General features: G+C 33.9%; 1 protein-coding gene across 20 annotated transcripts; it reads left to right on the top strand.

The window, feature by feature from the left end:
* Nucleotides 1-629: 629 nt before the first annotated feature.
* Nucleotides 630-8,834, top strand: LOC142615670 (uncharacterized). 20 transcript variants are annotated; one of them, XR_012840818.1, is made up of 8 exons: nt 630-2,208; nt 3,543-3,584; nt 5,293-5,863; nt 6,107-6,143; nt 6,273-6,352; nt 6,610-6,825; nt 7,061-7,175; nt 8,333-8,834. XR_012840818.1 is itself a non-coding variant. In XM_075788411.1 (6 exons), the coding sequence occupies exons 3-5, from the start codon at nt 3,560-3,562 to the stop codon at nt 6,823-6,825; spliced, it is 342 nt and encodes a 113-aa protein (XP_075644526.1). In that variant the 5' UTR covers nt 630-1,726; nt 1,881-2,208; nt 3,543-3,559; the 3' UTR covers nt 7,061-7,175. The 20 variants fall into 20 exon arrangements, 2 of the variants coding, with proteins under 2 accessions (XP_075644526.1, XP_075644527.1); XR_012840820.1 differs by lacking the exon at nt 6,273-6,352; XR_012840812.1 differs by having other exon boundaries at nt 5,293-6,143.
* Nucleotides 8,835-14,566: the final 5,732 nt, after the last annotated feature.

Raw genomic sequence — 14,566 nt, 5'->3', positions numbered from 1 at the left:
GCTCAAAAAAATCAATCAATCAATATTCAAATACAAGCATAACTGATAAAATTATATATATAAAAATATTTTAGTAATATTAGAATACAAATTAGTATATTGATCAAACAAATTTAACAATATTATAGCTTAAAAGACAGCAAAACCAACATCAAATTCTTTATTTAGAAACAATGAAGCATTCTTTCATTATGATTACAAGTGAATTAGAAATTAAAAAACATTTGCTTAGGTTAACATAATTTTATGAAATAAAAAATAAATAGTCATATCATTACAACATGAAACAATAAAAACCCTTACAGTTTTATAAAAACAAAAAAATTTATCTCATAAAAAAACAAAAAAAATTATGTTTTTGGTAGGATCAGTAAGATCTCATATGATTCTACGATCCTATACAATTTTACTATTTTTACGATCCTAATGCGATCCTAAACGTTTTGGTGAGGTAGAATTGTCTAATCGTGCAACAAGAGATAAAAAACATAACATAAAATTGCAAGCTGGCCACAGGGCAAAAATGTCCAAAATTTTCCCACACACTTCTCTTCTCTAAAAATGAGAAATTCCCTTCTCATCACAAAAATTAGTAAACCAAACATAGCCTTAACTCCCCCCCCCCCCCCACAAAAATTCCTCTCACACGTCCCAACCAAACATAGCATTAGCAAAACCAGCAAGCAAAACACCAGATGCACCTAGAAAAATTCACCCAAAAAAACCCAATAGAAAGAAAACCCACAAAAAATCTCAGAAATAGAATGGAAGCAAAAAAAAAAAAAAAAAAAAAGAGCAGCTAAAACAGCAAGGATCTCATTATTCAACATTCAAACACCAAACCAGACACTACAGAGAGATTCCTCACTTCCTTTGTTTCATTTCCTCACCAATTATTTCTTCTGATCTGACTTAGATTCTCAAAATTTAATCTTTGTATTCCATTTTTCAGCCAAACAGGAACATGAAAGCAAAGCAGAGAGAAGGACGAAGAAAAAATAGCAGAGAGAAAGAAAAGTGACGAAATCTGTTTATACATCACCCATACACATTCACAATACACACGGAGACACGACACCAACACACAGTTACACAAAGCCTTCAAATTTTCACCCACACCACACACACACCCATTTCACAATTTTCACTCACAAAGAAAATTGACACATTTAACTCGTTCCCAAACTCAGATTCACAAACACACAATTTGTGTAAATTCGCACTCACATACCCATGAACACAAAATTACATCAACACATATACACACGCCGATCTATAACTCACACGCCACCTAGAGCCTATTTTAGGGCCAAATCGAAGAGAGAGGAGAGGTTTGGATTTGGAACCACAGCCTGTGTTTCCGGTGGCAAATGGTGCTGGTAGAGGCGCTTGGAGAGAGAGAGAGAGAGAGAGAGAGAATGTTTTGGCTAGGGCAAATAGATGTTGGGTCGGGTTAGCCCGACCTATTTACCTCCAAGCCCAACTAAACCCAACCCATTCAAGCCCATTTAATTATTAGCCAATACGTACCCTTTTTAATATCATTGCTGACCCCAAAACTCACCGTTTTTATCTTGACGTACAAGTTACTCAACCACCTAAAATAGATAAGACCGAGAAAGGAGAGAGAGAAGAGATCAGACATAAACAAAGACTTTGTCGACGACTCAATCTAAAGACTTTATAGTTGTTTTTTATCCTTGGTTAATGTTTATGCTGCAAACAGGTGAAGAAGGGGGTCAATGTCTTCGTTGTTTGTATTTGCTGTTGTAACAGGACAAAACTCTCAACCTTATGTTCTTGCTCTCATCACCATTTCCGTTTCTTTTTCTTTTGGTTAAAGGATTTAATCTTTGCCTCTGTTTTTATTACTTTCTTAGGTGATCTTCCAAAGCAGAATTGTTACTCCTGACACACACCACAGCAACTCCAAAAGCTAACTCTCGAAGCCTATGATTTTTCGATTTTTTTTTTTTTAAAAAGGGATTTTTTTTTTTTTGAGAAGCAAAATTCAAAAAGCTTTTATGTTTGACTGGTGGGCTGTGCTTCCTTTGTCACAAAGGGGCGAGTTCACCTACCCCGGACCCTCCCGAGGGAGTATAATTCCGAGACTATAAAATAATTTTCACTCACTGATTACTTGTCCGTGTTTCTTGAGCAGGTGGTAATGACATGTTCAGTACCCATCTTTTGAGGCTTTTTGGACAGGTCAGGTTTTATTAAGAGAAAATGAATATAAATGGTTAAATTTCCCATTAGTTTTTTATCTTTTGATTTTCTGGACAAGTTATTTATGAAGATATCAAAGTGGTGGTTTGTTATTTGAATCTTGTGTCAACTTTATTTCTCCCGCTGATGTTAATATGGGGAATTGTTTTGTAAAAGTAAAGATTCTACTTCATATCGTTAAGCTTTTGTGAATGGTAAGTCTTTAGTATTGATGTAAAAAGATTCTACTTGTTTAAATTGAAAAATGTAACCATTTAGGAAACCATGAATTAGAAAGTTCAATGTTAATGGAAATATGTGTGGGTAATGATGTTTTGGTAACATTGTTTAAGTATTTTAGAAATATGCGTGGATGAAAAAATGTTATGGAAATACGTGTTATATTACGGTTGTTTAAACAACACAACTAAACAGGATTTCTTAATTTGTCTACGCTGTGGGTTTGGGTGACCTTTTCAAATGCCTAATCAATTTCAAAAAATTCTACATGTTGAAATTGAATAATATGATTAATATCACAATTTATGGACCAAAACTTTCTAATGGAATTTAGATATTCCTAATTTGTTTACTTGGTGGATTTATTTTGCTGGTTTGAGTGTCATTTTAAGTACAAATTGAGGATTCAACTTGCACTTTTGCTGGATTGATCGAAACTTACATGTAACAGAAGTTCCCCATTCTTTCTATTTATTTATGTTAATTGGCATATTGATATGCCATTAATTGTAACATCATTTTTTTTTTAAATTTTTATTCAAGATAGAAGTTCTATTCTAACCTAATTTAGGTGTATAGATGTGTGAAGCTCTTTTATGGAGATTTGAACTCTAGTTCTTGTCCCTCACACCTCAAAAACATGTATATTTGTAAAGTAATATTATCGCACTAAAGATGTGTGGTGGTATTGTAGCATCATTTCTAAACAGAGAGAAGAGGGATCTCACAAACATTTATATTTGTAAAGTAATATTATCGCATCAAAGATGTGTGGTGGTATTGTAACATCATTTCTAAATAGAGAGAAGAGAGGGATCTCATAAAGTTGTGTCTTAAGAGGTTATCCTTTCATACACTGTTGAGATTTTTACCATAATATGATCGTGTTTTAATCGGATTCTTTACCTAAATTCAATGCAACAGGAAGACTTTTTTTTTTTTTTTTTTTTGTGTGTGTGTGTGTGGAGAAACTGCAACAGGAAGACTTTAATGTTCTTTTTCATTTTGCATTGATTAGGCATGTGAGTGTACTCTTTCTATTATATAACTTAATTTTTTTTTCTCCCCCTTTTTTCTTAAATTTTTTTTTTCAGGTTCTCCTGTCCTGTTTATGGTGCTATTTTTCTTGGTGATAGGTTTGTAATGCTATCATACAAACTAGCAAATTATACCAAAAAAAAAAAAAAAACAAAGCAACTTGTTTGAATTGAATTAATTTTTTCAAAGATACCGGCCAACCATATGCTAAATTGTGTTTTTGACTTTGTACCAAGTTCTGAATGGATGTCATGCTTTGAAATATACCTAATTTTTTATTTTGCTGCCTAGAGGAAGAATGAAGAATATATTATGGGTTTAAGAGCCATTGATTTGAGTTATAACTTTGCTAGTAACTGAAATTTTACAACAAACTTCTTATTATGTACTACTGTTTTCAATGATCAATTCTCAAAAGTTTCTCATCCAAATCTATATTTTCATTAATTATGACATAGATTGATAACAACAATAATTTTCACCTTAAACAAGAACCTTAGACTTCATCCAAGCTTCTTTTTATTTATTATTTTTTGAGAAATCAGACTTCATCCCAACTTAAATAGATGAGATAGCTACAATTGGGATGTTATTATTTGTGTTCATTTGCATTAGATTAATAGGTTGTGTCAAAGTTGTTTACAGGCCTTAATTATGATTAGGGGTCCCCGTCCTCCCCACCATAAACAGTCAACTCTAGATCGTATTACACTTGGAGGTGAAGACACCACTCCACGTATGGGTAGTACTAGTAGCTACCCCTACACCTGTCCTCCGCTTTATCCTCATAGTCATGGCCACCGATCAAATATCACTACAGTGCAGCCCACTGTTTTGGACCTTTTTGGTTTTGGACTCAAAACTAGTCCACTAAATATTCATGAAATGATATATATATTTTATAAAATTTTATAAAATAAAGGACAAATTTGTAAAATCACAGCCACAGGTTGCACTGTTTGGCCTCTATAAAAGTCATGACAAACTCGATTACTTCCTCCGCCGTACGAGTTCGAGAGACCTAACACAGTTGATGTTTTCTTCATCTCCTTCGATCTGGAGTAATATATGACTGTGAGACAGGTTGTTAGGGTTAAGATACCCAACCTGACACACTTTTATGGTTGTGAAAAAACTGTGAAGTGTGTCACTTTGGATATCTTGACCCTGACACCCAGGGTCACAATTATGCCCAGTTTACACGGGCTCTCATCCACCATCTTCCAGCCCAAACCTGTTTGCCTCCCTGATAAAGAAAAACTTTGTTGTTGTTGTTGTTGTTGTCTTTTTTTGGGGTTTCACGGTACTTTGAATTTCGTTAATATTTGGTGCACTTTTTTACGTTTTAATGCATATTAGGTTTATACGGGAGGGGGTGATTTGCTTCTTTCTAACGGGAATCGGTAGATCTACTTGAGAAGAGGTTTTTAATTATTTTTAATATTTTGGCTCCTAAGTGAATAAAAAATATGAGATCTTGTTCTGAATTTATTAGTTGAGGTAACTGTTACCAGATTTCAATTATTTCTAATATTTTGTTCCTAAGCGGAAGAAAAGTATGAGATCCGTAATTTTTGTATTGTGTTTTTTTTATAGTTGAGTAATAGAGTCATACTTTGGATATTAATAAAAAATAATAAGATGGTTGGTTGAGCAGTGAAGTTTATATTAGATAATAGAACAATTGATTAATATTAATTAGAAAATGATCTATTAATATAATATAATTAAACCCATTGATTTAAGCTTTTGGGTTAGGCGGTGTTTCTGTGCCTAACTCTAAGTATTACAAATTTGTTTTGATAGTTCGAAAGAGTGAAAACCTGGAAATTAGATTGAGATGGGATTTTCTCTCTGCCTTCTATCTGTTTATAGAAATGCTTCATGGTTCATCTGATAATAACCATGTAAGTATGCTTGAGTTGAAAATTTTGTTCATAGCTTTAGAGTTTATATATAATGTTGTGTATATATAAACAAACAAACAAACCAAACATAGTATCCCACATTTTCTCAACATTTAGTTAACCAAAAGAGGTTGAAAACAGTGTACGCAAGGATGTGGTGGATAAGGTCAGATTGTATAAACAATTGATGCAAAATCATTTGTTGAAATGCTAGCTGCGTTACTAGACAAGCAATGAAAATCCTGTGGAATTGAACCTTAGGATTTGCACTCATTAGAGTCGATTCAAATGTTTTTAAACACCTTTCAAAAACTTCATTCTCTTGTGCAGTCCAAACGTTTATGCAGTTCTGAGCCAGCGGCTGTTGTTTTTAGCGTGTAAAGAGATTGTATGTTACAATGAAACGAATTCTCCCATTACAATATGTTGCAAGTCTTCCATCTGATGGTTGTTAGTACCAGATTTGAAATGTATCCTTGGCTTACAATTACTTATTTGTAATACTTGGCCGGTCCATATTCCCCTAGACCCTCATTTGTTTGAGAAGATATCCAGTTTTGGAGTTGAAGTACATCTCCTTCATAAGTGTCAGATCCATTACTTGCTGAAAGTTGTAATGGCATTACTGCGTGGAATATTGATTCTGTGGCCTATTAGGGAGTCTGTGTTGCTTCTACACATCTAAGCGTTTCCTATATAAAAAGTATGACCAGCTCTTTGTCACGTGGCTAATGCAGAAAATACATGCTGGTAAATTTTTTTATCTCTGCAGTTGATTCCTTGCTTTTATCTTGTCTTATATAAATCCTCGAAGTCCCATACTTTTTGTGCTCAACCAGCCAGTAGGAGATGTCAGTGACACAAATTTCAATGTACCAGTGGTATCAGGTGGTGATGTTTGGATCTTCTCAATGAGTTAATGATTTACATAGGAAATCCCATGCAGTATTGTGACAAAGGTGTGAAATTTGTTTGGGTAACTTTTTCTAGTATTGTGAATATAGAGACTTCTTTATTTGACCTGTTCCTTAACTTATAACAATGCAACAGAAAGACAACTAAGAGCCTTGTAACTTGTTTGATTGGCATCTCCAAATGTTTCCAATGGAGACATTTAGATATCAAATCTAGATATCAAATCCCCCTCCTCCGTTGTAACTATCTAAAAAAAGAAAATTGTAATGGTAAGATAGTTTAATATGATTGTGTGGAACAGGGTGTTCATCTTTCTGGACCTCCTGGAGCTGGGAAAACGCTCTTTGCAAGGACATTGGCAAAGGAAAGTGGTTGCCCTTTGTTTTTGCTTCTGGTGCAGAGTTTACAGATATTGAAAAAAGTGGTGCAGCATGGATCAATGAGATGTTTTCTATTGCAAGGAGAAATGCAAGCATTCTTTCATCCCACTAGAAGTTGGGGCCTTTTCAAATCTTAGGTCCTAATGCCTTAAAGCTCTTGTGCTTACTTAATAATGAAAAGTAGCCAATTTTCTTGTTTTTTTTTTTTTTTTTTTTTTTTTAAATTTCTCTGAGTATAATAATTTATTTTTGAAGGACCTCTTGTATGCTTCCTGTATACTTGAGTTACTCCTCTCTTTTCCGACTAAAATTGTTCTTTGCATATCGGAGAATGTATAAATAATCAGATTCCTTTCTTTGTTTGGCTTTCAGGGAATAAGGTTTTTTATTTGATGACGCAGAACCTCACCTAGGCAAGACCCTTTGGACCCACTCTTGGGGAGTAAACCACAGATACATGATATAACCCGCCAGATTTGTGTTTCAGGTAATCTAGGGGAATTCTTATGGCAATCCAACTTAGGATGTCTGATTTTCAGGGCATAAGGTACTAGCACATTCATGCTTGGAATGGTTTGAATGAGTTTTAGCATTTTTTTTGGTCTGTAGCAATTGCCTCAAATAGTTTTGAATCACCCAAATTCATGGTCATTTCTTCTAATCTTCTGTGCTTCGTAGAATTTGTTGTGTTTTCCTTTCCTGAAATCCATCCCCTTATTTCGTGCCTTCGTTGAGAGCTTACAAATTAGGACTTTCTATTTCAATGATGAGGGTTTGCTTCTTCTCACGATAAAGATTGAAGTTTGAAAAACTAAATGATTAGTATCTGTTTATGTAAATGACATGAATACTCCTGACTCCAATCATAACCTTATCTATCAAGATGGCATGGTGTTCAAAAATTGTAATTTTACACTAGCTGCGCTAGAACACGAAGTTCCATGGGGTGGTCTAGTTTATTGACTTGGGGAGATTTTGCAACTGGTAATGATATAGGATCAAGATGTTATCTTGGTTCGAGGAGTCAAGATTTTTATTGTTTAAGTGATTAGTGTTACTAGTGGTAGGGGGTTCCTTAGGTCAACTAACTTGGAAGTTAACTTGTAAGCCAGGATTGGGAGCTACTAGTTCGCATCATCAATACTTCAATGGCCTAAATCTTTTTATCTTTTCATCATCTTCTTTGTTCTCTTTTTTCATTTCATCTTATCAAACCTGAAGGATACCTCATCCTTCTCTTAGTATGCTTAGAGTGTGTTTGACATCAATTTATTTGGCTGTCAAGTTTTAAAAAACTAAACAAAAAAGCCGGACACAAACAGGCATTTACTTATCATTCCTAAATATCATGTTTTTTTTTCTTCCAATTTTGTTGTCTTTGAAATTCCACTTCTATACTACCCCCCTGTCCTAAATTGTTGGCTTTATTCCATTTTAGAATGTGCCAAAATGAAATTTTCTTTGAAAAGTCATTAAATAAATATAAATCTCTTAGCATTTGCTTCACTTTATTTAAAAAGCTAATACTCTTATCACTAAAGTTTAATTCAAAGAGATAGTTTTGGAAACTTGTAGTGAAAGACAACGTGTTAAAAGATGTTCCTTTAAAATGTTGGATTTTCTAAACTACTTGAAAAAATGCAGAAAGAAGGCAAGACAAGTGCACAAGGCCGACATTTTCGATCCTTATCTCTACACTGAAAAGCAGTACCCCTCCAATGATGAATAAGATAATGGCAATCCAAATGTGAAAATCTCCATAACTGTTGAGCATTTTACCATTACGAGCTCCAAATACATCATGCTATTTGAGCACCCCTACAAATGTCAGGAAAACAGATCGAAAAGGAAGTATTATTAGTTTCCAAATTCTAAGGGATGAAAATAAGGAACCTGGTGGTTTCATGATGGGCCGTCATTTTTAGGTACCAAAGTGTCTATAAAGCTGTGAGAATGGTGAATGAAAACCAGCAGAGCACAAATACTGGAAAAACAATAAATTATGCAGTAAACAAAGAAAACATTTGGAGAAAAACCCTTTAAGTCTGTAACTAGTATGAGAACAAGTGGAGATATCACAAGTGAGATTCTATTGCTGTATATTCGCATCAAGGATCAATATTTAGTCCATATCTCTTTGCACTAATGAATGATGAGCTCACTAAATCAATAACCAACCCTTACTAATTAATTTACTGAGGATCTATAGTTGACCACTAAAGAATGATGAGCTCACTAAATCAATAACCAACCCTGACTAATTAATTTACTGAGGATCTATAGTTGACCACAAAAAGAATTAGGACTAAGGCCTTTTTTGTTGTTGTTGTTGTTGTATACATCCCCTGAACTAGGGTTGTGCTATTATTTGTGATTTTTTTTCAAATTTTTTTAAAAAAAGGAATCATTAACATACAATAGATGAGAAGATGACTAGCCATTTCCTTGTTGGCCTTAAAATGGCAGGCTAGTTTGCAATGCTGTTCATAATAACTTTATATTCTATTAAATGGTAAATAAATGGCATTATCATCAATTGTTTCCTTTCACTTACCTACATGTAATCTTGAAATGGAAATTTTCTTCAATACATTTTAGGTTGTATGCAACAGTGTGGAAATTGTTCTGATTCTAGCAGCCACAAATATTCCTTATGCTTTGGATCAGGTGATACAAAAATACCATCCTTCTAACCTATGGCCATGGATAGAAAAGAATCATGTTTATTGGACCAAAAAACATGATCTTACTTTTATTAAACACAAAAAATCATGATTTGGGAATTGGAATTGTGATTTTTGACCCTAAACACACTAACTTTAAACTTAATTGCCACATAACAATCTCACTAATGATGTACATGTGTAACCTTAAGAGCCACAATCTAGAAATTTTTAATATTGAAAGATGGAAAATCAAAATTTCCAAAATTTTAAGATGTAGTCTATTAATTTTGAGAATAGTTAAGTTGCAAATTGTTAACTAGTCTAACTTGGAAGTTTAGAAACTCTTAAAGTATCCCATGAAGCACCCAACACAAAATTGGTCTATTACATAATCATTTTGTTAATTTCCGTTAGACTAAGACCGTTAACCCCCATTTTAAGCTAATTTTTCATTTAAAAATTCACAAAAAAACCTGGCTATCAACCAAATCCCAAATCAAATGATAGACCCAAAAATAATCAGGGCTTAGTTGAGTTCGGTATCTGGCGGTTACCATTGGTTGGCAATCTTGGGTGGCATGCTTAGAAAGAAAGGCTACTTCAAAATAAAGTTGTCCACGTCACTGGTTATTTATTTATATATAATGTCTAATAGCTCATAAAAATGAAAAGGGAATTATTAATTTATATTATACTATTAATGTAAAACAATAATTGTTTCAAAGGAAAAAGCCAATATCTTATATAGAAAGAGAAAAAAATTGTTGATTTTTGGGAGAGCTTATTTATTTACAACATAAACTAACTTTAATTCCAAATTCCGAAAAGATATCTCATGCGCCGAGCGCATACAAGAGTTTTGCCGGATCCCGTATTCAATACAATCCATTTTATTCAATGAGAGAGTCATTTTTCGAATATAGCTAAGGATATGGCCAAGCACAACAAACTACCCTATTCAAAGCATTTTACAGGTAACATATGCCATTTTCAAGCTTTTTCCTATTTGTTTGATTTATCATCAAAACAAACACAATGAATCCAAACACCAAAACAAAATTAATCCCTAAAACACAATTCATTTGCAAATACTAACCTCCAAACTTCCACAAATACCACTAACCTTATTTATAAGCCAAAATATTACAATTTCAAATTAAACAACCATTCCAAATTACACAAGTACATCACATCAGAACCAATGTTCAAAGCTCACAGCAAACCTACGACCGAATATAACTTTTGCAATCTTCAATTCAAAACTTTGACATCAATCTTTGCTATTAAATGATAGCTGATATTACAATATTCGCACATGCACATCACTTACCAAGGCCAACCCCTGTGGTCACACTGTTAATGTAAAAATAAATTAAAAAAGAAAGTCAGTGGTTAAATAGTTATTTGGAAATAAAAAAATACACACAAAAATAAAATCTTGATGAAAAAGAAAAAATTGCTCTGCTACTTTGACGAAAATTCATCATGCCTTTATTTTTATCATTCTTTTAAAATACACATCTATGAACCGCGTAAGCACCTATACTTGTTGGCCATAAAAGTCTAAGATAGATTAGTGATGGTTATGGAGTGGAAGAAGGAAACTAATCTAGAGTTTTGAGAGAAAAAGACCTCTATGGAGAGACTAAGGTCACTAAAACTAAATACAAACTGATGAGATTGAGCTTTTGGATTTCAAATTTATTTCAAGTTTTTGAATTTTGCCTGTTTATAAATTAAATTTTTTTGTGTTTTTCTAATTAATTCTTCTTCTTTTTTAACTAGAGTTAAAAAAGAATTTCTCCTTTTATTATTGGTTGGAACTACCCGGGACTAGGTCCTAATAATTTCTCCTTAGAAGGACCTAACAACATATACGAATTGAATAGAAATTTCCAAGAAAGAACCTACTTAACGACACAAAAGATCATTCAACTTCTACACACTTTGTCAAATCCATATAATGGTGTTGAAACCCAAATCGTTCAAACAACTGAAGAACGAAGGGGGTTTAAGGTTTTTGAAGTTGGATTGAGAGCCAAAGTTGAATTGTAATGATGTCATAATTAATTTAAAAATTATTTAAAATATAAATAAATATAATAAATTAATATAAATAGAAAAAAATAGTTTCAAAATTAAAAAAATAAAAATTATCTTTTAAATGTATTTTTTATATCGACGGAATATTATTAATTGTTACAAAAATAATAATAAAAAGAAAAATTATTAATTCACATTATACTATCAAGATAAGATAGAATTATATTATAGAAAAAAAAATGTTTACATAATTATATATTTTATGCAAATATGTATAATATTTGCACTTGTTTAACCTATAATATAAATTTTAATTTACAATAACGCATGAATTTATATGAATACGTGGGCTTGAAGACTTGTAGTACCAATAAATTACTGAAATTAGATATTTATATGCCTTATAAAAAATGCAATTAAATGAAAATGGTTTAAAAAAATTTAAAAGCAAATTAATGGTGGAAACGTGGCTACATGTCCAACCTTTTCATGGGAAAGGGGTAGTGTCTGCCATATTGCTAGACAACTTTATTGGAAAAAGAAAAAAAACTTAGACTTCTGATCTCTTTGGTGTAGCCGTTTTGGGTACCAGTGATAAGGAAGAAAGAAAACCCCAAAGAAGCAGGAAGAATAATTGTAGAAAGAAAACACAGAAGATTGGACAAGAAGGAAAACTGGAAAACGCAGAAGAAGCAAGGTAAAGATAAGGTTTGTGCTTTTCATTTCTATTTTATTTTGTGGACTTGGTGTGTTTTAGGACTGCATAACGTCAACGCCCCCATCTTTTTTTTTTTTTTTTTAGCTTCAGCCTGACCCGTCAGACCCCAGCCACTGTATTTTTTGTGTAGAGCAGATTTTGGGTTTAAAGAACAACAGTTCCGGATTTTAAAACTATTAATAGAACAGAGATAAGAAACATTTCTAACACCCAAATACAAGCACTCGAAAACTATCCCAAAAAGGGAAAAAAAAGTCCATTACAGAAACTCCAACACACAAATACTCAGACCGAACCAAATGGTAAAAACTGGGGGGAAAAAAATATAAAAATCCAAACAGATAGGAAAAAAAATTACTATTATCTCTTCCTGGTAGCTAGTGTGGCACTGGCAGCCCTGGCGGCACTGACAGCCCTGGTGGCCCTGGCGGCACTGGCAGCCCTGGCGGCCCTGGCAGCAATGGCAGTCCCCTTTGTCTCCTTTGTCTCCTTTGTCCCCCTTGTCCCCTTTCGGCCCTTTCTCCCCTTTCTCCCCTTTCGGCCCTGGCATCCCTGGATCCCCTCGGTCCCCTTTCGGCCCTGGATCCCCTCGGTCCCCTTTCGGCCCTTTTCGCCGGCGAATGTAAATCGCCACTACGATTAAGCTAATTAACATTATTAGAGCCAAGATACACCCCAGCACGAACCGCATGGATACTGATTCTGGTTGACTTGGTGCAGGCCATATGTTGTCATCTGGTAGTGATGGAGTGCAAGGGGAACATGAGGGAAAACGTGAGATTGGAGGAAACTCAAATGCTAGCGCTGGCGGTGGTGGTGGTGGAGGCGGAGTAAGGGAGGGAAATTTGCGGAAGGGTGGTGGTGGTGGTGGTGTTTGTGAAGAGAGGGTTGGAATTAGTGGTGATGGTTGGGAAGAGAGGGATGGAATTAGTGGTGCGATGATGGTGGTAAACAACATGAACAACAAGGCAAACATGGTTGAAATATTTGGATTTTGGAGTTGGAGGTGAAGGTCTGTCTGCTCTGAAATAGCCACAAAGCCATGCTTTTTATAGTTGCTTGGATCACCATCGTTTGGTAGATAGTCTCAGGCAGCCTCAGACTTCACCAACCTTATTTTTATTTTTTTGCATGAACCTCTTTTGTTTTGTTATTTTTTCATGCTGTGCTGCTAAAAGCCTTAAACAATAGAAAGCCTAAAATAATCCGGAAACAAATATTAACCCCCCAAAAAAAGAAAAGAAATAAGAGCTCACTGCTTTAAGCCCACATGAGCCATGGGCCCATGCAACATGGACCATTCTATTTTTATTATATTTCTGTAAAGCATCGTAGACCTTTTGTGGAAGATAGAAGTCTTTGATGATCATATTTATTTTATCCTAGCTAATTAATTATAAGAAGATGCAAAAGTCCTTAAAAAATGCAAATAGGGTTCACTATTCACAAAAACCTTACATTCGGTCAGCCATTTTTCATAATGTTTTACCACATGCTGCAATTACATCTAAATATTGATGTTACATCCACAACCACAACTGAATATTTAGTAATCTACAATAATACATGCACCCACTTTCCTGTTGATTTGTCTATACCCGGACGTGATGGTTTCTCACAAAACTGTCTTGTGCTTTGCCCCGTACGTAATGGTTGTTAACTTCTCAGCTGTGGCTTGTGTGGCAGTCCTGATAGTGTGGTGTTTCAGGTAGTTGATTTCCAGTTGAGTTATATTTCGTGTGCATGTGTAATGTAAACTCTTTCTTTTAATAAAACCGCTTGGTGATACAAGTTCACTTGGTGTAATTTGAAAAAATTACACAGTTTTAAGACCATAGTCACAGTGGCAGCTCCATGATATTTTTTTAGGGATTCAGCAAAAAGATGAATCTGAGGTAAAGTGGGGGAGCCAAGAAATTTTCCTAGGAATGGCCAAGTAAGTTATGCCTACATTGTGTTAATGGGTTAAGCCTACGTTAGTTCAGCCTACATTGGCTCAAAATGCAGAAAACTCAAGTTGATTTGGCCCAAATTTTGGGCAAAAATAAATTACTTTATTTCATAAATTACCTTTAAGTAAACTTGGGCCTACATTTTTTCCACTATACTAAATTATTTGCACTTAGATTTGGACTTACCTTTTTTACATTTTAGAGCATTTATAAGGAGTTGCATCTAATGTTTTACATTTAGGATAAACCATTAGTTCACTAAGATTATGACTTCAAAGGGATTAAGAAGAAGAAGAAGAAGAATTACATTAGAACCTCTTATCTTGCCTACCATCTTCAAATACATTTTTTTTTAATTATGAGAAAAGCTGAAAATCCAACCAGATATACATTTTACAGCCCTGAGACAAATCAAAATGAAAAATTGTCATTTTGTTAGTATTTTTTTTTTTTGCTTAGTATATTTTTTTAACTGATGTTGTATGTGATATTGAGTTTG

The sequence above is a fragment of the Castanea sativa genome, chromosome 11, assembly GCF_040712315.1.
Source record: "Castanea sativa cultivar Marrone di Chiusa Pesio chromosome 11, ASM4071231v1".
NCBI classification, from domain to species: Eukaryota; Viridiplantae; Streptophyta; class Magnoliopsida; order Fagales; family Fagaceae; genus Castanea; species Castanea sativa.
Note: the sequence above shows the minus strand (reverse complement) of the source record. Positions and strands in the feature narration are given on the sequence as shown.

Excerpts from the sequence above, each read along its gene's own strand:
- LOC142615670 (XM_075788411.1), top strand. The coding sequence starts at position 3,560 with ATGGTGCTATTTTTCTTGGTGATAG. Across the intron at positions 3,585-5,292 it reads GCTATTTTTCTTGGTGATAG|TTCGAAAGAGTGAAAACCTG; the intron begins GTTTGTAATGCT and ends TTGTTTTGATAG. Across the intron at positions 5,394-6,609 it reads GTTCATCTGATAATAACCAT|GGTGTTCATCTTTCTGGACC; the intron begins GTAAGTATGCTT and ends TGTGTGGAACAG.